This window comes from Calonectris borealis, chromosome 2 (assembly GCF_964195595.1).
Source record: "Calonectris borealis chromosome 2, bCalBor7.hap1.2, whole genome shotgun sequence".
NCBI classification, from domain to species: Eukaryota; Metazoa; Chordata; class Aves; order Procellariiformes; family Procellariidae; genus Calonectris; species Calonectris borealis.
In genome coordinates this window covers 97,342,751-97,367,347 of record NC_134313.1, presented here as the reverse complement: position 1 = coordinate 97,367,347, position 24,597 = coordinate 97,342,751, and the positions used below count along the sequence as shown (strand labels likewise).

Here is a 24,597-nt window from a genome sequence, read left to right as displayed (position 1 = left end):
TAGAAGGCCCTAAACAATTACAAAAATCATGTGATAGGACAGTGAGAAATTTTTATATAGAAAACACTCTATCAATCAATTTGCCTCACCAGTACTTACTCTGTCATTGTCTCCAGTGTAACAAAAGACCTGCAGGCACAAGTGAGACAGCTTTCACTCGCATGCTCTGGAGCGTCATCAGTGTAACACTGTCAATTTTGGGTCATAACACCTGTTCAGAACTGCTTATGAATAAAAAGAAGTTATTCTAAAGAAGGCTGCTTGTGACCTAAACCGACTGGTAAAGTTACTTTAACCCCCTCAGATCACAAAGTACAAAATAGTTTGAATAAATCCTGGCTTAAGCACAATTTTTCCGATATCAACCAGTTACGACTGCAAAATTCCCTGTGATATTATTCCAAACAAGTGGTAGAATATAGATCTGCACACCTACTCTCTCTGAAAAAATTACTTACTGTTTGCATTTCCAAGTACTAGCATGTATATGCACCAGTGACAAGACAGAAATAATGAAGTTGTGTCTAGACAGTTATCAACACTTGACAGATCATCTGTCTGATCATATGTTCCATGGTTTAAGTACAATTTAAAAATTTAAAAATCAGTATAACAGTACTTTGTAATGTCAGAGGCAGAACCTTAATTTAACTTTACAATTCTAGATACAATAGCTTTCCCTTGAATATGAAGTGATGTATCACACATTTCAAAGTGGGTATTCTATAATCATAGAGCTTTTTGTTACTGTTAAAACTGCAATTTAGATTCTGAGGCAGTAAAATGCAGTAGTACAAGGAATACATTAGAAAAGGTTTTAAAAATTAGGCTAAGAAAAATCATTGCAGCTGGAATTTAAGTACAGAAAATTAAAGGAAAGGATTCAGAAAACATTTATTAGAGAAGCCTAAATAACATATATATTTTAAGGTAAAATATGAGCTTTTTTAATTGCATTGATATTGTGATACTTAACTAGCCATCCCCAGTTTGGGTGGGCACTTATTCCTAATTTAAAAAATATTCCTAGCAAAAAGCCAATCAAGTCTTTCTTCTACATGTGCCTTATTTATTTTGCTCTCATTCCACAGCATCTCACAAGTAACAGCTATAAAAACCTGTACAGAGCCGGCAGGAAAATCTTACTGTGAAACATACAGTATTAAATTATCAGTAACACCATTATATTTGTCAACAGGAGAAGAGAACTATTGCTCTTCCCCATGCTACAGAGATGAAAAGCCTCTCTTCTTTTTGTCAATCAAGTTTCTAGGTTCACCTAACTCCCACAAACTCAGCGGATGACAAGTTATGACAGCCAAAATACACTTCCATCTAATCAAAATACTTACTTTTGCATAATACTTGGTCGTCTTGAACGCAAATCCTAAAGCACAATTCATAGAAAAATAGGTGGCTTTGCATGTAATTCCCCACCACTTTCAGTAAAGACAGTAAACCAGTAAAGTATGTTGGTTTTAGCTGTATCAAGACTCACAAACTGCATCCTCATTTGCATATATCATGTTTTAGTCAACACAGCAGATTCTAAAATTCTTTATACAAAGCTAAAAACCACACAGCTCTGAGGTGGGTTCAAGCTTTTGAAAGTGGTATTAATTTGCCTTTCATGCTGAAATATAACAAAAAAACCCTCATTGTTTTGCTTCATTAACTCCATTTTATTTATCAGCCAGGTGGAAATGTTTGTGGATACTTGTGTCACTAATGGTATAGCTATTTACATGTTTCATGGGGAAACATACCTGTATTGGATAATTTTTGCACACATAGGAAATATTTTTTACTCCTTTAAATTCTTAATAGGAACACATGCGATGCCACAATTACCGTCCATAATCCAGTAGCAAAAAGCAAGATGTGCATCTGTTAAAAATATTCCATATTTGTGTTCCCTTCCACAAACAAGAAACACATAACACCTTTGTTTTGGTTAATTCCCAACCTACTACATAGGGCATGGGTACAGGCGTACCATTTTACAGTTGAAAAATTAGAAATGCTCATATTCAAAGAGCTGAAAAATAACCTAGGCTAGACAACAATAATATGAAACAGGCATTTCTAAATTAGATTGTAGTGAACAAAAGCTATTGTCAATAAAACAGATACACAGATATTGTGTATCTGCACTTATGTATTCCAGAAGAAAGACATTGGATGAAGTTGGTGCACAGAGTAAGCTTCCCTCTTGGTACCTTGAGTGGTCAAGAAGGAGAAGTAGAGACAGGCAGCACGAGAACTTTGAGATCTTTAATACTTCCACTGCCTCTGCTTGTGATGTACAATATCTATTTCCTGAATAAACAGAGAAGTTAAGTCCCTAGAGTCTGAATCCAGTACCTTTCATAAGCCCTAACTTCATTTTTAAACACGATAAAAGAAAATGCAATTTGCTTTCCAGCTTTACCAGTAATCCATACGTGTTCATATTGCAGACTGCAAAAACATCTGTGAGATCAATAATAAGCATCCTACTCGTGGTTCGTTCTTCTGCTTTATTTAAAAAGAACATTCCCCAGCATACACCCCGCTCTACACTTTCTCCAGTTTGAATGATGGAATATGGATAATAGAAATACGCATTGCAAATGGCAAAATGCACGTTCTTTACAAATAGGCAGGAGACCAACTGAGTCAAAATCAAGCAGTCTTAATTTCTACATTTCTGAATTAAAAAAAAATGTTACAGTAAGACAGCAACAAGACTGCAAAGTCTCAAACATTAGGGAATATCAGAATCACATTTGCCAGTGTGTCTCTCCTCAACGCTCTTCGTAGTCAAGAGCCCAATGCCCCCAGGTTCCTTGCTCCAGTTACAGGTTACTTAGTCAATCCCATTTAGCGGTACAGTTCGATTTTCCCTCCTATCTGCCTGCTTCCACTGAATCTTTCAGGCACACTCTAGTCCAAATCTTGCCTCCTATGTATTTTAACTTGCCTTCAAACTTCACAAAGTTGGAAGCTTTGCACTCCTCTTGATACCTATTTCCCACCTAGCAGTAGCTGGAAAAAAATAATACTGTGGACAAGTAATCACTCCACTTATATCCATAATAGTAAAGTTCATTACAGATGACATATCTAGAGAATTTACTTATAGGAAGCTAGAAAATCCCAGCTGACCATGTGCAAGCTTGAATTTATTTACTTGAGTTATTGGGGTAGTTACTTCTATCATGGAGACAGCGAAAAGGACCACCCCTATTGTTGCAAAAAAGCACAATTGTTTGCTAAATGTGACATCCCTCAACCCAGACAGAGGAAACCCTAACCAAGAAGCACTGGAACCTCTCAAGAAGATGGCTGCAGTATTTTTCTCAACAATCACCAATCCCCTTTTTCAGAAACAGCTATTTTGCTGAAAGATTGGGGGGAAGGGGGGGGGGTGTCAAATTTTTTTTTTTTTTTTTTAAAAAGTCAACCTCAAGCACATACTTTCTTTTTGGCATTTGTCACTTAATAAATATCCTTTAAAATATGATTTTAAATGCTGGTGCATTTGTTGCTGCTATTCATAATACATACTGATTCACTACACTAGCATTGGAAAAGATAAAGGAAAACTTTTAAAACACTGCAAACATAAAAGCTTGAATTTCCCAAACACTCCAGGACAACAGATATACACTTATGTATAGTCTTAAACACTTCTGCACATTGTTACTAGAAACACAGCACTTCAATTTTATAGCCTGATATGATTAATAACTAGATTTTATGTATTCTCCAGTCACATCTAATTCATATATTCTCCCAAGAACGCCTTTAGCTACCATTCTCCTAAGCTTTGTACCTGATTCTTTTGGCCATTATGTTCTCTAAGCATTTGGCTGTTATTGCTTTCATTTACCTTTTCACTTGTCATTATTAAATATTTTTATTATTTTCTTCCCGCAGTCTCACGTGGAAAGATCACAAGAAGGCCTCCCTGTAGAGTACAATGCATTTTTGCGATTTTTATGAAGGCAGCAGCTTCACGTGGGTGATCTACTACTCACATTAGAATCGCACAGCATTAGCCAAACCTTGGAACAAAACTTCTTGTCAAGGATTCCAAACTATTTCGATTTCACCGCGGCGTGAAACACAGTCGCCTTCTCCTGGGGCTTTTCCAGAGCATTAAGGCTGTCCCGCTCGCTGCAGACCTGAAGCGGCGCCTGACCAAACCACGGCCACCTGGGCTGGGCAGACGCACCTGCACACCTGCCCGCGGGGCGGCCGTTGGAGGGCGGCGGTTGGCCCCGCCCCCCGCACCTGTCCCGCTGCGCTCGCGCTCTCACTGAGGCGCCCGCCCCCGCGCTCGCCAGCCAGCCGCTACCCGCTCCTTCCTCCGCAGGCGGAGCAGGCCAGGCGCCCCTCAGCGGCGCAGCCCGAGCGGAGGGACCCTCGCTCCTGCCGCCCGCGACTCCCTCCCCACACTGGGAGACCGGCGCCCCGATGAGCATTCCGGCGGGGCAGAGGGCGTAGCAGAGGAGTTATCCCCTGCAGCCCTCCCGCCTACGAGGGACCGGCGAGGAAGCCCCTGGGGAACCGCAGCCGGGTGCGGGCAGCCCAGCCCCGCCCCACGTCCGCAGCGCCTCTCTCGCCACGGTGGGCGGTTCCTAATGAAGAGACCCCGCCCCCAGCGGGGGTGAGGCGGGAGCTGGAGGGCGTCACCGCCCGCCTCAGGCCGAGTAGCGGAACGCCGAGCGAGCGGCGCTCTCTCGATGCGCTCGATGCTCGCGCCGACCCCTGGCATCCCCACCCCTACTTCCGGCGGCGCGCGAGGCTGGAGGGAGCGAGGCGGGCGAGCGGGACGGGCGCAGCAGCGGTTGACGGAGGAGGGCGGTTGGCCGCTGCCGCCGTGCCCCTCCTCCCCTCCCCCGCCCCTCCTCCCCCGCCGAACAGGTACGGGGGCGGGGCCGCTCCTCCCGCGCGCACCGGGGGCGAGTGGGGAGGAGGCGGGGTCGCTTCCTGGGGAGCGTCTCCCGGCAACAGGGAGCCATGGGCGCGACGGTGAGGAGTGCGGGGGGCCGGGGCCGGGTGGGGGCAGGGGCAGGAGCAGGAGCAGGAGCAGGCTGGTTCTGACTGGCGGGAGTGTTTTGGCTGGCCCAAGGAGGCGGCGTCCCGCGGCGCTGGGCCTTCGGGGCCCGTAAGCAGCGAGACGTCCCTCCCCCGGGGGGAAAGGCGAGGAATGGCGGCCCGTCACGGCTCGAGAGCCTCTGTCCCAGCCCTGCCCGGGACAGCTGGCAGGTGCTCGGGCAGAGCCACGTCTGTCCTGGCTTCGGGGTGTGGCGTGGGCTGGGCGCAGGCAAATGGGCAGGAAGGAAGCTTCAAGGATCATGCCGGTCCCTGTCCCCCATCTCTCTTTTGCCTCCGGGGCAGGAGCAGGTACCACCAAGCAAAGGATCCGCTCGGGTTTCTGACAGATGTACGTTTGCGTCCCTGTAACCCGGAGCATCCCTATTACGGTGCCAGCTGCTGTCCTGCCACCAAGCATTTGTGGAATTGGCTCCAAAAGAAATGGATCTTGGCCAGGGCCAGCGTGGAACTTGCCTCGCATGGCTCATGCGAGCGGTTTTTCTGAGAGTGCTGAGATGCCAGTGTCTGCCAAACCGATGTTTTTAATGGACGTTCTTCAGAGTTAAATAAAAAAGCACCAGCTCCTTCATAATGTTTTTTCTGTGCTTGGTACAAGTCATTAACTTTTTGGAGGCCAAAGAAATTTTGCTTTTCTAGTTACTTGTTCATTTGCTTCTTTCCTGTGTAATAATCACTCTATTTTAATTGTGTGCTAGACTAAAATCTTGCTCTGCATGGGACTTTTTTTCAAAGGGGAAGGAACAAAAAGTCTTTGATCTAAAGGATGTGGTGTTTACATTTTTACACACAGGAGAAAAAAAGGAGGGGAATATGCTATTTTACACACATCAGGACAGTTCTTAAGCCGCTTGACTCTACATAAAACAGATTTTTGCTGCATGTTTGTTCAAAAGGTAAATCAGTTGCTTGGGGGATTTTGATGAGAGGAGGATGAATACTGTTTTTGATACATAAAAAAATAACAGTTTGAGAAGTCACAGTGGACTTCACAAGAGTTCTGTCACTGTTGGTAATGAAATTACTTGGTGGAGAGTGTTTCAAATGGATACATACATTTACAGTTTCTTCAGTTAAATAATGTTCCTTGAAGTGTTTCTTGAACATGGTAATTTCTTTGTTTCCTTTAGAACATAATAGAGAAAAAACAATTACTATGCATCATCTTCTTATGGATGGCCTTGGGCGTGACTAGAGCTATCAGTGTTGTTTCTTACTTCTTTCGTGGTAGACTCAGTAATCTGCAAGAAATTAAATGGACAGATTGTAAAAACTGATGGTGTTCCTGAGGAAATATTTTGAACATAAATAGTTGAAAATAGGAAAAATTGTGTTAATTATGGTGTGGGTTAATGCCGGTAGGCAGCTAAGCGCTACACAGCCACTTGCTCACTTTCCCCTCACCTCCAGAGGGATGGGGGAAGAGGAAAGGAAGAGTAAAAGCAAGAAAACTCACAGGTTGAAATAAAAATTGTTTAAGTGGAGGAAAAGTGGAAAAAGACAGAAAACAAAACAGGTGATGTAAAGGCAATCACTCCTCCCACAGGTAGACCGATGCCCAGCTAATTCCTGAGCAAAAGATGGCTAACCTCCCTAAACCCTCTCCTCTCGCTTTTTATTGCTGAGCATGATGTTTTATAGCATGGAATATCTCTGGTTAGCTCAGGTCATCTATCTGGTTGTGCCCCCTCCCAACCTCTTGCACACACCCCAGTCTATTCACTGGGGGGGGCAGAGGGAGAAATGGAAAAGGCTTTGATGCTGTGCAAGCTCTGCTCAGCAACAGCTAAAACATTACTGTGTTATCAGCATTATTTTGGTCACAGATCTAAAACACAGCACCATACAAGCTGCTATGAAGAAAATTAACTCCATCCCAGCCAGACCCAATACATAAATACACTTGTTATGTTTCTTCTTCCCTCTACTTCTACTTCCTCTGATCCTAACGCAGGTACTACACAAATAATATCTAAATTAGTGGCCAGAGTAGAAAATGTAGGTACAAGACTATGCATTATACAATTCACTCAATTTTTGGACTCTTGAAGCACACATGACAGTACATGGCTGTGTCTTCTGATGGGCATACATCATTCTCTGTGTTTAAGCTTAGGTGAGAAATGAGGCTCAGATTACTTCTGCAGCTCTTGTTCCTGCTGAGAAACTGTGACATTAACAAATGCTGTGTGCCTGTCTAGAGGAGGTATACACTGGACAGGAAAGATCTGAACAGGCACCAGTGAAAATACAAGTTCAGCTAAGATGTCAGCAATGGATAGATTTCTAAATACATTGTCTTTACTTCATGGTGGTTTGCTCCTTGGGCTTGAACTTGGGAGTCCTAACCTTGCATGCAATTCTTCTAGGGAGAGTAGTAATTCATATCCTGGTTTAGTGACAAAGTAAGGATCACCAAGTATCTTCTACAGGCACCTTTACTCTGCTTTCCATAGTGGTGGAATGCTATAAACACAGGACTAAAGGGGACTGCTCAGTCCTCACGCCCAATCTTAACAGCTCTACATAATTGTTTTTATAAACTTCACCTTAAAAACAGTTCAATTGTTCCTTCTTTCATTTTTAGGCTGCTCTAGAATACCGATAGTCTAGGGATGAAAAGGTAGTTTCTAGTAAAGTTTGTTCATGATCACTTCATGCCCGTTAGCTCCCATGGTACTATCCTTAAAATTAGAATTATTTTTCCTCCTTAGTGGTAATTCCTGTGATACTTTTATTGAAAGCAAGTCTATTTTCTTTTCATCAGGGTTTTGCGAGGCTAGACAAGTTACACTTTTATCTTATTTCGGTTCATAAGATGGGCAATCTGTTCCTCCATCCTGATAACCTTTTTTGCAGTTGTTCTTTGAATCTGTCTTTGAGGGTGATCAGAACTCTGTATGATATTGTATGTGAAGGTTCACTAGTGCCTCATTGCATGACATTGATACTTTTCTGTTTTTACTGAAAAGAGTCTACTTAAACTTCTTTTTCCTTTTTTTATGGCCACCTCATTTTGGGATTAGCTAACAATCCACAAGGGTAAACTTTCTACCTCTCGCTTTTGGTTTTCAGCTGAAGAGCTCTGAATTTAAAGACAAATAATTATTATAATCCCTAAACTCCTGTTATAGTCCCCAAGCTATTCTTTCAGAACTTTAATAGGAATCTTATTCCAACCTGATAGTAGGCTGTATCAAAAAAGGAAACATAACCACATTGCAAGTTTTACACTAATCCTTAATTTTTCAGCTAAACTTGTTGTTTCTTATGTTGTACAATCAATTACCAATGTCCATGCAGATTACATTGGCTACATTTATTGCATGATCTAGCTTTTATATACTAGCACATTTTCCATTTAAAAACAGTGGGAAAAGCATTTTTCATACGTGTGTGATGAGAAGAAGTATTTTTGAGCTGGGGAAAACAAACCACTAAATAGCTGAGACAAACAATTTAGTTACTGACTGCTCGCAGAACTAGATGCTGACCTACACTTAAAAATCTTGGGACAACTGACTGACCAGTGTGTTTATCTTGAGGCTGAAAAAAAAAGAAAAAAAAAAGCAAGCCTCAAATATCATACTCTCTGCTGAGCTAGAGAAAAGAATTATTTGCCTATCAATCTGTCCTGGTTCCAGCTGGGACAGGGTTAACTTTCTTCCCAGTAGCCTGGGGGGTGTGCTGTGTTTTGGGTTCGGTGTGAAAGGAGCGTTGATGGCCCATTGATGCTTTGGCTGTTGCTGGGTGATGCTTGCACCGGGAGGGGGGAGCACAGCCGGGGTGGTGGACCCAGCTGGCCAATGGGGTATTCTATACCATGTGACATCATGCTCAGTATAAAAACCAGGTGTGTGTGGGGGGGCTCGCCCCCCGTTCGTGACACGCGGTCGGCGGTCGGTGAGCGGTTCTGTTGTGCATTGCCTGCTTTGTGTATTCTGTTATTGTTGTTGTTCTCACTGTTATTATTACTGTTCTACTTAGTTTTATTTCAATTATTAAACTGTTTTTATCTCAACCCGGGAGCTTTCCTACTTGTGCCCTCCCAATTCTCTCCCCCATCCCACCGGGGGGGGGGGGTGATCGAGCGGCTGCGTGGAGTTTATTTTTGCTGGCTGGGGTTAAACCACGACAGTCCTTTTTGGCGCCCAACGTGGGGCACGAAGGGTTGAGATAACGACAGATTATTTAGAACATATTAAGGAATTTATATCTGGTGACATATTCGTTTGTTCTGCACCATGCTCTTGTTTTTACTGTACCTGTTAAAAATTGGAGTTGGGTTTTGTAGTCTGTTGTGCTCTGCCGTGATTAATGATGTTTTGCCTGGGAGATTTGTTACTAAAACGCTGGCATTGGGGGTTATTTGGTATTTGGGATTCGTAATGAAGCCGTTTCTGCATTTCGGGTACCACCTCATGGAGGCCATTAGCAATTATACCTTTTCCTCCGAGAGATTTTTTATGGAGGAAATAGAGAATGGCACCCTCACTACCTTCATCTCCTTTGTTAAAATAACTTGCCAGTACCTTGAACATCCCTGGGTAGTTAAGATATATCTCTTGGTACTCCTTGGGAATATTGTTGCGGTTTTATCCAAGGTTAGTAAGCAATTTAAGAATGTCATCCAGAGATCTGCCCCAAGGTTGGATAGCTATGAGTGGCAGGGCGAGTGGGATAGCATGGGCAAATGCCTAGGGCGATGGGCACCCCCAGTGTTCTGGAACTTTACCCCTGAACAAGTGAAGAACCCTGAAAAATTAGTAGAATATTTGGAAGAAGTATGCTGTCACCCTGGCCATTCCAGGGAGACGCAAATCACTACAATGTGCTGGGGCCTGGCCCACGCCTACCGAGCCCTATTTAACACCACTCAGAACCCCCAAGGGGAAGGAAACGTCCCTGCAGCTGATGACAAAGCAACAGGCCCTGCAGCTACCCCACCCCCCACGGCAAGCACAGCGGCTCCCTCACCCCCCAGGGCAAGCACAGCAGCTACTCCGCCCCCTGCGACAGAGAACCAACCCACACCGGTATCAGTCGCCCCTATACAAAAAAGAAAATGCACAAGAAAATCAGCTCGTCTAGTAAGGGATGAAGATGAACCAGGGCCATCACGAGAACAGGAGGAGGAGGAGGCAGAACCCGTAAATGAGATGGTGACCACCCGATCCCTATCCCTGGGTGAGCTGCGAGATATGCGAAAAGACTTCAGCCGTCGTCCAGGGGAGCACATTGTCACCTGGCTGCTCCGATGCTGGGATAACGGGGCCAGTAGCCTGGAATTAGAGGGTAGGGAAGCCAAGCAGCTGGGATCCCTTTCTAGGGAAGGGGGCATTGACAAAGCAATTGGACAAGGGGCACAAGTCCTCAGCCTCTGGAGGCGACTCCTGTCAGGTGTGAAGGAAAGGTATCCCTTCAAGGAAGATGTTATATGCCACCCAGGCAAGTGGACCACCATGGAGAGAGGTATCCAGTACCTGAGGGAATTAGCCGTGCTGGAAGTGATTTATGATGACCTGAACAACGAGCAGTTATCCAAAGACCCAGATGAGGTCAAATGCACCCGACCCATGTGGCGGAAGTTTGTACGGAGCGCACCAGCGTCACATGCAAACTCATTGGCAGTAATGACCTGGAGAGATGGAGAGGAACAAACAGTGGATGAACTGGCTGGCCAACTCCGGCAATATGAAGAAAGTCTCTCTTCCTCCCTACGGGCCTGTGTCTCTGCTGTGGAGAAACTGTCTCAGGAGGTCCAGCAAATCAAAGAGGATATGTCCTGCTTCCCCCCTGCACGGGCCAGTGTCTCAGCCATTAGGAGCAAACGTCCCTCTGCTCAAGAGAGGAGACATCGTGGGTACACACCCCGGGGCACCCTGTGGTTTTACCTGCGTGACCACGGAGAGGACATGAGGAAGTGGGATGGAAAACCTACCTCAGTCCTACAGGCACGGGTACATGAGTTGCAAGGGAAAACAACCACAAAAGGGGGTTCTTCCAGGAAAACCGCTGCTCCGGTCTCCAGTGAGTTCCCCAGACAGAGTAGAAGGGCTGATTCCACTTCCGACCTTAACAAAGGGACTTCTGACTCATACTTACAAGAAGTAGATAGCGAATATGATGACCAGGACTAGAGGGGCCCTGCCTCCAGCCAGGTGGAGGAAAGGGACAACCGGGTTTACTGGACTGTGTGGATTCGATGGCCTGGCACATCAGATCCACAAGAATATAAGGCTCTCGTAGACACCGGTGCGCAGTGTACCCTGATGCCATCAGGCTATAAAGGGGCAGAACCCATTTGTATTTCTGGAGTGACAGGGGGATCCCAAGAGTTAACTGTGTTGGAGGCCGAAGTGAGCCTAACCGGGAATGAGTGGCAGAAGCACCCCATTGTGACTGGCCCAGAAGCTCCGTGCATCCTTGGCATAGACTACCTCAGGAGAGGGTATTTCAAGGACCCAAAAGGGTACCGGTGGGCTTTTGGTATAGCTGCCCTGGAGACGGAGGAAATTAAACAGCTGTCCACCTTGCCCGGTCTTTCAGAGGATCCTTCTGTTGTGGGGTTGTTAAAGGTCCAAGAACAACAGGTGCCGATCGCTACCACAACAGTGCACCGGCGGCAATACCGCACCAACCGAGACTCCTTGATCCCCATCCATGAGCTGATTCGTCGACTGGAGAGCCAAGGAGTGATCAGCAAGACTCGCTCACCCTTTAACAGTCCCATATGGCCAGTGCGAAAGTCCAATGGAGAGTGGAGGCTAACAGTAGACTATCGTGGCCTGAACGAAGTGACGCCACCACTGAGTGCTGCCGTGCCGGACATGCTGGAACTTCAATACGAACTGGAGTCAAAGGCAGCCAAGTGGTACGCCACCATTGATATCGCTAATGCATTCTTCTCCATCCCTTTGGCGGCAGAGTGCAGGCCACAGTTTGCTTTCACTTGGAGGGGTGTCCAGTACACCTGGAACCGACTGCCCCAGGGGTGGAAACACAGCCCTACCATTTGCCATGGACTGATCCACACCACACTGGAACAGGGTGAGGCTCCAGAACACCTGCAATACATTGATGACATCATCGTGTGGGGCAACACAGCAGAGGAAGTTTTCAAGAAAGGGGAGAGAATAGTCCAAATCCTTCTGAAGGCCGGCTTTGCAATAAAACGAAGTAAGGTCAAGGGACCTGCACAGGAGATCCAGTTTTTAGGAATAAAATGGCAAGATGGACGTCGTCAGATCGCAACAGATGTGATCAATAAAATAACAGCCATGTCTCCACCAACTAACAAAAAGGAAACGCAAGCTTTCTTAGGCGTTGTGGGCTTTTGGAGAATGCATATTCCAAATTACAGTCAGATCGTAAGCCCTCTCTATCACGTGACCAGGAAGAAGAACGACTTCAGATGGGGCCCTGAGCAACGACAAGCATTTGAGCAAATTAAACAGGAGATAGTTCAGGCAGTAGCCCTTGGGCCAGTCCGGGCAGGACAAGATGTGAAGAATGTGCTCTACACCGCAGCCGGGGAGAATGGCCCTACCTGGAGCCTCTGGCAGAAAGCACCAGGGGAGACTCGAGGTCGACCCTTAGGGTTCTGGAGTCGGGGATACAGAGGATCCGAGGCCCGCTACACTCCAACTGAGAAGGAGATATTGGCAGCATATGAAGGGGTTCAAGCTGCTTCGGAAGTGGTTGGCACTGAAGCACAGCTCCTCCTGGCACCCCGACTGCCGGTGCTGGGCTGGATGTTCAAAGGGAGCGTCCCCTCTACACATCATGCAACTGATGCTACGTGGAGTAAGTGGGTCGCGCTGATCACACAATGGGCCCGAATAGGAAACCCCAGTCGCCCAGGAATCTTGGAGGTGATCACGAACTGGCCAGAAGGCAAAGATTTTGGAATATCCCCAGAGGAGGAGGTGATGCGTGCTGAAGAGGCCCCACCATATAACAAACTACCAGAAAACGAGAAGCAATATGCCCTGTTCACTGATGGGTCCTGTCGCCTTGTGGGAAAACATCGGAGATGGAAGGCTGCTGTATGGAGTCCTATACGCCAAGTTGCAGAAACTGCTGAAGGAGAAGGTGAATCGAGTCAGTTTGCAGAGGTGAAAGCCATCCAGCTGGCCTTGGGCATTGCCGAACGAGAAAAATGGCCAGTACTTTATCTCTATACTGACTCATGGATGGTGGCAAATGCCCTGTGGGGGTGGTTGCAGCAGTGGAAGCAGAACAACTGGCAGCGCAGAGGTAAACCCATCTGGGCTGCCGCATTGTGGCAAGATATTGCTGCCCGGGTAGAGAACCTGACTGTAAAAGTACGACACGTAGATGCTCACGTACCCAAGAGTCGGGCCAGTGAAGAGCACCAAAACAACCAGCAGGTGGATCAGGCTGCCAAGATCGAAGTAGCTCCGGTAGATCTGGACTGGCAACATAAAGGTGAATTATTTATAGCTCGGTGGGCCCATGACACTTCAGGCCACCAAGGGAGAGATGCAACATATAGATGGGCTCGTGATCGAGGGGTGGACTTAACCATGGACACTATTGCACAGGTTATCCACGAATGTGAAACATGCGCTGCAATCAAGCAAGCCAAACGAGTAAAGCCTCTTTGGTATGGAGGACGATGGTTGAAGTATAAATATGGGGAGGCTTGGCAGATTGATTATATCACGCTCCCACAAACCCGACAGGGCAAGCGCTATGTGCTCACCATGGTGGAAGTAACCACAGGATGGCTGGAAACATATCCTGTGCCCCATGCCACCACCCGGAACACCATCCTGGGCCTTGAAAAGCAAGTCCTGTGGCGACATGGCACCCCAGAAAGAATTGAGTCAGACAACGGGACTCACTTCCGAAACGCCCTCATAGACACCTGGGCCAAAGAGCACGGCATTGAGTGGGTCTATCACATCCCCTACCATGCACCAGCCTCCGGGAAAATCGAACGATACAACGGGCTGCTAAAGACAACACTGAGGGCAATGGGTGGTGGGACATTCAAGCATTGGGATACACATTTAGCAAAGGCCACCTGGTTAGTGAACACTAGGGGATCTGTCACTCGAGCTGGCCCTGCCCAATCCAAACCCTTACGTGCTGTAGAGGGGGATAAAGTCCCTGTCGTGCATATGAGAAATATGCTGGGGAAGACAGTCTGGGTTGCTCCTGCCTCTGGCAAGGGAAAACCCATCCGTGGGATTGCTTTTGCTCAGGGACCTGGGTGCACTTGGTGGGTGATGAGAAAGGATGGGGAAGTCCGGTGTGTACCTCAGGGGGATTTAATTTTGGGTGAAAATAGCCAATGAACTGAATTGTACGATGTTAGTTATTACATAGTACTGTATGTCATCACTTTTATGGTCACCATATGCCATATTAACAGTATTACAGTAAGAATCACCCAGATTAATTTAGGATGAACGCCGATGAAACTGAGCAAGGTGCAACAATGATAGAACCGGACGAGCGCCCAGAACTGGCCTCCGCATGCAAGAGCCCGACACCACACACCATCTCTCCTGCCCTGCAAGACTGTTACGACAGGTGGAACCCGAAGTCATGGACTAAATGAACTCAACGGACGTTTTAGAGGGATGGCCCATGGACTAAGGGAATGATATCTCTGTGTGCGTATATATCAAAAGGCAGGGAAAAGGAGCGGTGACTAATTGGAATGTATGGGAAAATGTGAGACCTGGGCATGATGTAGATGGTACAGAAAAAGGGGTGGATATTGTCCTGGTTCCAGCTGGGACAGGGTTAACTTTCTTCCCAGTAGCCTGGGGGGTGTGCTGTGTTTTGGGTTCGGTGTGAAAGGAGCGTTGATGGCCCATTGATGCTTTGGCTGTTGCTGGGTGATGCTTGCACCGGGAGGGGGGAGCACAGCCGGGGTGGTGGACCCAGCTGGCCAATGGGGTATTCTATACCATGTGACATCATGCTCAGTATAAAAACCAGGTGTGTGGGGGGGCTCGCCCCCCGTTCGTGACACGCGGTCGGCGGTCGGTGAGCGGTTCTGTTGTGCATTGCCTGCTTTGTGTATTCTGTTATTGTTGTTGTTCTCACTGTTATTATTACTGTTCTACTTAGTTTTATTTCAATTATTAAACTGTTTTTATCTCAACCCGGGAGCTTTCCTACTTGTGCCCTCCCAATTCTCTCCCCCATCCCACCGGGGGGGGGGGGTGATCGAGCGGCTGCGTGGAGTTTATTTTTGCTGGCTGGGGTTAAACCACGACACAATCTATTAAGCTGCTAAATTCCTTCTCCAGGCTTCAGTTACCCAATTTTGTTTTCTAGTACATGTGGAAATGGCTGCATCTGATTAATATTAAAGGGTTTGCCATACCATAGACCTCATCAGATAACCAATCTAATTTCTGAGACTGGCTTCTTAGTCTTCTTGTTTCCATCTTCATGTTTTTTTCCTTAGAAGCGTGTGAGAAATAGTGAATAAATGTGAGAATGAGGGGATAACTTCTTTCAGTTCAACACTTGTAACCAATCATAGGCTCAAATCTGTAGTTTTTAGCAAGGCTTCCCATGTAGTGGACTAGTCTGGTACATTTCGCTGTGAAAATGAAGTAAAGTAGACAGAACCACAGTGCTTGAATACCAGTTCTTTCATTGTGATTTGGTCACGGGGATCACTTCTCTCCCAAGCAGTCACTCCTGTAAGTACTGGCATAAAAGGGTTAGTCTGAGCTATTTTGAAACTGAAGCTGATTTTCTGTTGCTGGCATTTTGGGGTTGGTTGGTTGGTTGGTTTGTAGAGTGTAGGAATACTACTTCCCACATGAAGCTTTCATAAAGTGTTATTGGCCTCTGATATTATCTGATGTTAACTTTGGACATCAGAAAAGGTAAATAAAATTTGTGAATAAAAACAATCCAACAAAACTCTTAAACCTTTATATTTTCCATATAAACGTCACATTTGTTTACTGATATTGTTGGAAGGCTGTGTGTTATGTCTTACCTGACTTTAGCCTTTCTTTCAGCTTTCAGACAGAGGACACACAGAAAGAGAAGAGCAGAAAGAAGATAACAATAGCACCGAATGCAGCGAACTAGGAATCATGGATCTGAAATTCACTTCATCAAGAAAATACATTTCCATCAGTGTACCTCCCAAATCTCAAACTATGTCTCCTCATATCAAATCAGTAGATGATGTTGTAGTTCTTGGCATGAATCTGAGCAAATTTAACAAACCTACTCAATTTTTCATCTGTGTTTCTGGAGTTTTTATGTTTTATCTAATCTACGGATATTTACAGGTAAATGCTATGAACTTGAGTCTTGGGTCAATTCCTCCTACTCCTTTACTTTTTCAATAGCATAATAATATAGTATGTATTTTAATATCTATAGATGTTCAAAATAGATATTGATTGCAAAGTCAAGCTTTCAGAATTCAAGAGCAGTAAGTAATTGTATAATGTAAGACTCCGTTATAGTTCATGTTCCTACAAGGTTTGGTTCAGTTGGACTTTCATAACTTGATCTTTTACTTCTGTGTGCAAGATATACCTTCCAATACTGTTTTGAATGTGTATTTTTTAAACGTGATTTCATAGTCTTCTGAAAACAAATTGTAGAACCATACAGACTGATGTGTAAATCTTCATTGGTGTTGAAACTTTTAGATCTCCTTGAGTTCTGTGAGTGCTATACAGTAATAGTAGTCTATTGTTCTCTCTGCTCTCTCTTCAGGACGGAGCTGAAACATGTACTATGGTTGATTGTTAAGCAGAAGCATAATGTTTATGCCCTTTTAGTTAAACATTCTTTTCTGCTAACCATTTCTCTTTTAACTTGAGCAGCTACATTGCTGTTGCTTTTTAAAATTTTTTTAAGTGAGTCTTCTCAATAAAGCAGTGATTTTAAAAGTTGGTAATTAAAAATCACCATTTCCAATGCAGTTTTCAAAAACAGCTGAGAAGTTTGTTAAAATAAAGTTACTTCCAAAGAGTTAGACAAAGTTATTGGTAGTTGAAAGCAGAATCTTAAAAAGGAAAATATTAGGTAGCCTTTTGTTTCTGTAACTGACACATCTACATAATTCTTTATGCAGTGCATGTATTTTTCCATAACAAATTGCTCTGGTTTTAAATGTTCCTACAGCCTGCAAATTTATAAGCTCACAAGTGCTATTTAATGTAGGCACTCCAAATATTAGGTGTACATTCCTAAGAGACGAAAATTGCCAGTAAATATGTCTGTTTAGAGAAAGTTTGTATTTAATTTATTGTGAGCTATTTATAAATTCTGTATAAAAACAGTCTATTAAAGTAAATGAACTGAAAAGCAGACAGGAAACCATCTATAATTTGAGATAAATGTTAATGGATCAAAGGTATTTCCCTGATGAATCGATCAATTAATTTCAGTGGATTTACACCAGCAGTAAATTTTCTCATTGCATTTCAATACTTAGCGAGTTACGTATGACAGGTAGATTCTAGTTAATAACCAGCAGCTGCAAAGGCTAGGTTTGCATGAAGAAAAAAAATTTTGTTTTGATTTAATATTTTGGTGTATGTATGTGACCTTGGTGGGTTTTTGTTTTTATAGGAATTGATATTTTCAGTGGAAGGTTTTAAACCTTTTGGTTGGTACCTCACTTTAGTGCAATTTGGATTTTATTCCATTTTTGGACTAATAGAATTGCAGTTGATTCAGGACAAAAGGAGAAGGTATGTGTTTTTAAAAGCATTTTACCCACTGTCCGTCACATTAGAAGCATTTGATATTTATGGTAAACAACTTCTGTTGTTTGAATGTGAACACTGTGAGACATCGGTAGCAGTTCCGTAGTTAAAATAATGTGAAATTACTGGATGATGTTAGAAAATGTTTTCTAAGAACCTGCTTAGAGTTCAGACCTGTAAGTAGTCTTGTTGACTCTACTGTCACTTTGTTCCACTTAGAGAGCATATTCTATCCTTAAGGTAGCTGATACAGACTGACTTACGTATGTGTTTCTTGGGATTATCACATCTAGAATAGGGCCAACTGCACTTCACAGCACTTGAAGCCATCTGTCACTGAATACCTTTTCCTCAAACCTTGGCACCTCCTCAGCAAGAGGTTCCTCTCACATGCTGTGCATCTTGGAGAGTGTCAGAGGTCTGCTCTCTGTTTGCCATGTGGCTGTGTAAGTTCGCATCAAAGGATGTGCTTAGGTTTTGCATTTTTCATTTAAGATAGTACTCATAACACCCTGCCACAAACTTATTCTGTGTTTTCACTGCAGTTGACCAAGGAGATTCTTTTTGTCTTGAATCCTATGGATATGGGATAGTTTGATCTGACTCAGTGTGGCCATTCTGTGGCTTCCTGCCCAACTACAACCTCTGCAAACTGTATATTGAGGCCCTCTGGAAGCTGGGCTGTCATGGTGTACATGAATTTTAAAATTGCTTTAAAGCATTATAGCCTAGTTGAGCATAACTAGTTTTCCTTACCTGTAGTCAACTTTGGCTGATTTTGCATATACTGATTTTAGGTAATAGAATTCTTTTATAGCCAAACAATGTAACTTTGATAAATTATTCTTTTTATTTTAAACACTGCCAGCTTATATTTCAAGTTATCTGACTTTTTGAGATGCATCAGATAATATTCTGATGTTTTGTAACTAGTATTTGGGTTTTGATTACCAAATAGTTGCTAATGCTTACACAGCATGATCCTGTAAGTAAGTTACATTGGAAATGTAGATCTTAAATATATTTTACATTTTATTTTCTATAACCTAGGCATCTTCTTGTAGACATTAAAAAAACTATTTCCTAATTTTTATGCAGAATTCGCTGTTTCTTAAATTTTAAATTTTTCTTGCATGCCTCAGATATACCTACATCACATAATGAGTTATGGATAAGACAGGATTACAGCAAAACATCTCGTTATGTTGCTTAATGTGGCTCTGAGTATGCACGAAAAATAGCTGAACATATGCACAGCAATAACTAAAAAATCACTTCACAAAGTGAGCACAGCGATTGCTAGAAATTACTGTTGGGTCATCTGTTGTCAGGTGATAATTTCATCAAATTGCAAACAATACATCTGAAAATGTTCAATGAGCCCTTCCGTTCATGATATCTGAATCGCTTCTCTCTTAGTTCTGTTGAGTTTTATAAAACAATGGTACTTTTTTCAAATTTCTTCATTCTAAAATTGTCAACGTTCATGTGAAAACTTCAAAGAAATTGACACAGTGACCATGACAGGACTAAGATTCAGGAGATCTTGGTATACCAACCTTCTGTGTTTCCTTTGACAAATAACCTGAAGCCTTTGTCTTGATTCTTCTGTAAATAATACACCTTCTCAGAAGGAGGTTAAAGAATTACTGCATAAATACTTCATGAGCCATGAAGTTTTTATTGTCTTGTATTTGAATGCTGTTTCTTAGCAGTAATTGAAAGAAATGAAATTTGAAATCAGTCATTTATGTGCATTTTTAAATTTCTATTATGGAATGAAATTCAGTAAGAAAGATGGTCAAGTTGTATTACAAACATATTCCTTTATCTAAATTTTCCAAGCTAAATCTCCTCTAGATGAGTTTTTTAATACCAAGATTCGTATGTTTATATTTTGTAGAATTCCTGGCAAAACCTACATGATAATAGCGTTTTTAACAGTGGGAACCATGGGTTTGTCAAATACCTCTTTAGGATATCTGAATTACCCTACTCAAGTCATCTTCAAGTGCTGTAAGCTGATTCCAGTTATGATAGGTGGGGTTTTTATACAAGGTAAGTGTTAGTCTCGCTATTAGATGATTTTTTCGTTATTTCTTTGGAGGGAGTCACGTATGGAATCCCGACCTTTGTTAAATTCCAGTGAGGCTCTTGGATAGAGAGGGACAGGTCGCATTTTTCCTGTAGGAGGAAAAACTTGAATTTCTGAAGCATCTTCTCAGAAAAATGTACAAATACAATTAGATGAACAGAAAATGTGGGGAAAAAAGAAGTTGTACAGGTCACTTGCAAAACTTCATTTTTATGCAGGCTTTCTTAATTTTTAAGTAATGTAACTTTGTTTTCTAAACCAAATCACTTCATAAATGAAACATTTTCAATACTGAAATGGAAAACTTGAAATGGAAAAAAAAGTAAAGTTCCAGCCATGATTTGTGAAGAAATCCCCTACTCTTCTTGTTTGAAAAGTTTGATTTCTAAATTCCTAATTAAAATTCATAAATTTTGATTAAACGTTTAATCAGAAATACACCTGACTTTACATGTCTGTGGCTACTCCTAAAGTCATATTCATATTCCAAGAACAGATAAAGGGATCTGGAGAACAATGGGTAAAGACTATAGTTATGTGAATAAACATACTTCAGTATTTCTGGATTTAGAAGACAAGTATATTATAAAAGTTTCTATTTGTTCAGTACACAAGGATTCATTAAGTCAGTAAAGCTCTGCATGGGCAAGTGTTATGGAACAGAATCTAGAATGATATATTTCTATTTCTGTAGTTAATTCTGGCCTTCTAGTTGCAATAGAAAGCTGAACTTTCAGAGAAGGTTGCAAGTTTAGATATCCACATGCACGCACAGTATTTACCTTTTATTAGGAGTCATTTTGTATCATTTTAATGCAAAGATACTGATATCCCCCTAAAGCTTTGTGAAATTTTATAGTGTGTGGTAGTAGTATTGTATTCTCAGAAGCTATGATTTTTTTTTAATTATTATTTTTAAAGATTTTCAGTTAAAATTTTCAGTTCAAAAAAGTTCTCTTGGAAGCTTATATTGAAAGTACAGCTTCTGGGAAAGGAATATGTTATTTCAAACAAGATATAGTAACTCCTGCCTTTTCATTTCCCTACTCTATTTCTTTCTCCACCCCCCTCCACACCCTGTCTCCCCCAAACCAAGAGACAATGCAGGGTTCTAAAAGTACCCAAATCATCTGTTAGTATTTGGGAATGACTTCCCTCTGATCAATAAAGGCAGCCAAAATGTCTTGCATGAGAGAAAAATCTTAAGAAAACGTCTAGCCTGTCCTGAAGTTGCTGAGATGGTGCTTTGTCAGGGAGGATGTGCTTTATGTTGTTGAGAATGTGCTTTATGTCGTTAGGAGTAAAACTAAAACTGACCACAAGAGTCAGACAGTATCTGTTAAGGTCCTCCTCCATGTTAGGAACTGCTGTTGTACAAGAAACTAATTCCAGTTGTGAAAGGCCAGAGCATTAAGTCTTCTGCTTAAGTAAAAGAATGACATTGGAACAGTTTTTCCTTTGCCTTCTAGTCTGCTAAACAGGATAAACATGAAATTCTGAGTGTTAGCAGTCCATTCATATTGTTTGTATTGCTTTTGTAGGAAAACGTTATAATATTGCAGATGTGTCTGCTGCCCTATGCATGAGTCTTGGATTAATATGGTTTACTTTAGCTGACAGCACAGTTGCACCAAACTTCAACTTGACAGGTAAACATATGTTATATTTTAGAGTTTAACAAAATGATTGTTTTTTTCCTACAATAAGTGCTCCATAGAAGTTCTGAGAGTTCTTGGTGGAGTGCCTTCAGGTATCATATGGACAATGCAGGTTTCATTGTAGCTTTGCACTAGCAGAACTGTATCTGTGGCAGAATAGGCCTTTATTCTAAGTGTTTAATTTTTAGGTTCTTAACATTTCTGGAAATTCCACCCTTTAGGTTGAAATGTCTTGTGCTTGTTCTCAAGAAATACTTACTTCCCAGTAGACATGTTAAAATAAATATGATAAAATTCAGTTTGACCATTTTAAAACTTCAAAAGATTAGTTGTCTTTTCTAGTTAGACCTTTAAGTCTTTTTCCATTTCAGAACCATTTACTTTATATTAATTGACAGTCTCACTCAGATTTACTGTAGTTCTTAGTTGCAGTGCCTACTTTCTAACTTTTCTATACTGTGTAAAATCAGAAGCAAAGAAAAGATTTTAACCTGCTTGGATTTAAAAACAGTTGGATTTCTTTCTCAGATGACAAGGGAGAACTGGTTATTCATAAAATCTGTGTTACTTACTTGGCCAGTGTTTGGATTAATACTGAACCTCAAAACCTTTTGAATATTTGACTTTCAGTGTATTCTTTTTTTGAAATTCTGAGATGAGTTATAACAACTGTTACAACAGACGTTTAGTGTGAAATCTTTATTTCTTAATAGTGGAGGCACTGTTTTAGAAGTTTTGTTCCTAAAAATAGTAATGAATTCTTGTTTTTAAGGAAGAGACTTCCTCACAAAATATTATTTCATCTAGTGTTAGCAATGATCAATTTGTGGTGTTGTCTAAACTGTATTTATCTTTTGCCTTGCTCATAAATTAATTCTCATGCCTTTTAATGTAATTCTAGTGCCACTAGAAGTAGTGGAAGAAATCACAAAAATCTGTGAATTTTATAACCTGTTCTGCATTTAATGTGTTTGTGTGGTGTAACTGGGTGGCTACTTGAAAAAAAAGAATATTTTGAGTACAGTATGATGTTGGTATGCATGTAATTATATTCTAGTGTTTCTCATGTATAGATACGTGTTACCATTACAGCTATTTTTGACTATCGCCTCTAAGTGCATTCACATGTTAATATATTCCTTTTGTAAAATTTGAATTATTTTAAATATATGCTATGACTTAATTCTGAAGAGATTTGGAAAGTTGATTCTTCAACTGAATGGGATAGGGTAAAGTGCAGCAAATGTAGCAAAGTCCTGATGCCCTCAAAGATCGGCAAAACACAAGATAAAAAACTTTAAATGTCTTCAGACAATAAACAGGGTTGTCTTTCATTATTAATTTATTCTGAACACTTCAAACAAGAATCTATATATTGAAGCTTAGAGCACTACCATTTGGAAGAGGTTAGTTCTGTGGAAATAGAATATAGAATTAGAATTCAAAGTCTGGATCTCCCCATAGGAAGGCGATTCAAAATTTTCCTGCTCGCCTTCTGAGAAGGCTCTTTCTGTATTTCTGTATTCCCTGTTGCCTGTTTTGTTTTGTTCCCATGTCACTTAATTTAACTAGAAGAAACTTTTCATAATGGGAAAGGTAGAGTTTTTCCTTTTCTTGGATGAATTATGGAGATAGATGGTCCCTTGCTTCGAGAAATGTACTGATTTTTGGTATTGCAGAAATACGTAGCTGCTGAAGTGTAAAATCAGTGATAAGAATTATTAAAAACTTTGCTCAGTCTGCAAAATGGCATATTCTTTTGAATAATTACACTTTTCTTGATGTAAATCACAGAATAAGAACTGAAAGCGGAGAGGCAGAATTTAATTTTGTATCTTCATAGAGTATCTTCAAAGAAATAACAAAGTATTTAAGGATATTAAAACTTTCAAAAACATTAACAGCAAATTAAATTTACTGTTTTCTAAAGTTGCAGTTTTATGTTACTGCCTACTTATTGCCCCCTAAATTCCTGAGTTCATTCCAGTGATTTATGCACATTTATATAGAACTGTTTCCATGCAAACTAGTATGATTCTAGCATGATTTCATAGAACTTCTACTAACTTGTTAAGAACAAGCTGTTTACATTTCACAGTTCTAAGAGAGCAAAACTATGCTGTGAAGTTAAACAGAAGACATTATCTTTGTTGTCTGATGCAAATACTAAAAATGGAGCATGAGCAGACATAAAATATTATCTGGATGAACAATTTTACAAGTCCTTTTTTTTTTCTCTCCCCCCCCCCCCCCCCCCCCCCCCCCCGCTATTGAAATCTATTCTCAGTATTGCTGGGCCAAAAAAGGAATCTACACAGATTTTGTTTACACATGAAAGAGGTCAGCCAACAAAACAGAAACTCTCTTCTGCCAGAACAGGTACATATTTGTAACTCAGGAAGAGGTATACTTTTCAAGATGGAGTTGGCGCTAAGAGCTCAAAGCATCTCCTAGCATTATCAAATTGGAGAGGTAGTGGTAGATATCCTAAATAGCTGTGAATAATAGATACAGAACTTCCAAAAGAGAAACCAGAAGAGAAGGATGTGCAGGAGACAGTGTTGAAACATCGGTGCCTTGGGAACTTCCACTGTTCTGGCATTACAGGTGTAAGTGGAAATTAACTATTTTCAGTGAAGACACAGTAAAAATACCAATTGCTTGAAAATTCCTCCACCCTAGATTGTTTGTACAGGTGCAGTTTAGTCTTTTGCAGACTGAGGTGTTTTGTCCTTAGCTTCACTGTTTTAAGATTATATTACTTGGTTAGCTACCTCTACTGTGTCTTCTAATCTTAGGTATGGCAGGGAATGTGGAATATTACAGAGGTCTTAATGGGCAGGTAAAGTCCAAACAACTCACTAGTCTAACACATTTGCATGGTGGGGATTGCAAATGTGAGAATGTATTGTTGAGGAACTTACGTAAATATCGAATAGCTTATAAATGTACAAGCAGCGTTAATATTTTAATGACTTCAAGCATCACATTAATAGTGTAAAATACA

The 24,597-nt window shown here is 41.9% G+C and overlaps 1 protein-coding gene across 5 annotated transcripts in view; it reads left to right on the top strand.

Annotated features, from left to right (window-relative positions):
- The first annotated feature begins 3,136 nt into the window (after positions 1-3,136).
- The window catches only part of SLC35B3 (solute carrier family 35 member B3), a 33,030-nt gene continuing 11,569 nt past the window's right edge, over positions 3,137-24,597 (top strand). For 3 of the 5 annotated variants that reach the window (XM_075142667.1, XM_075142663.1, XM_075142668.1), the window contains exons 1-5: positions 5,102-5,999; positions 16,125-16,403; positions 17,701-17,822; positions 19,741-19,895; positions 21,474-21,581. In XM_075142667.1, the coding sequence (XP_074998768.1) occupies positions 5,985-5,999; positions 16,125-16,403; positions 17,701-17,822; positions 19,741-19,895; positions 21,474-21,581 (679 nt within the window). In that variant the 5' untranslated portion in view covers positions 5,102-5,984. Of the gene's footprint in view, positions 5,020-5,101; positions 6,000-16,124; positions 16,404-17,700; positions 17,823-19,740; positions 19,896-21,473; positions 21,582-24,597 lie in introns of those variants that run through there. The other 2 variants (XM_075142665.1, XM_075142664.1) reach the window with 2 other exon arrangements.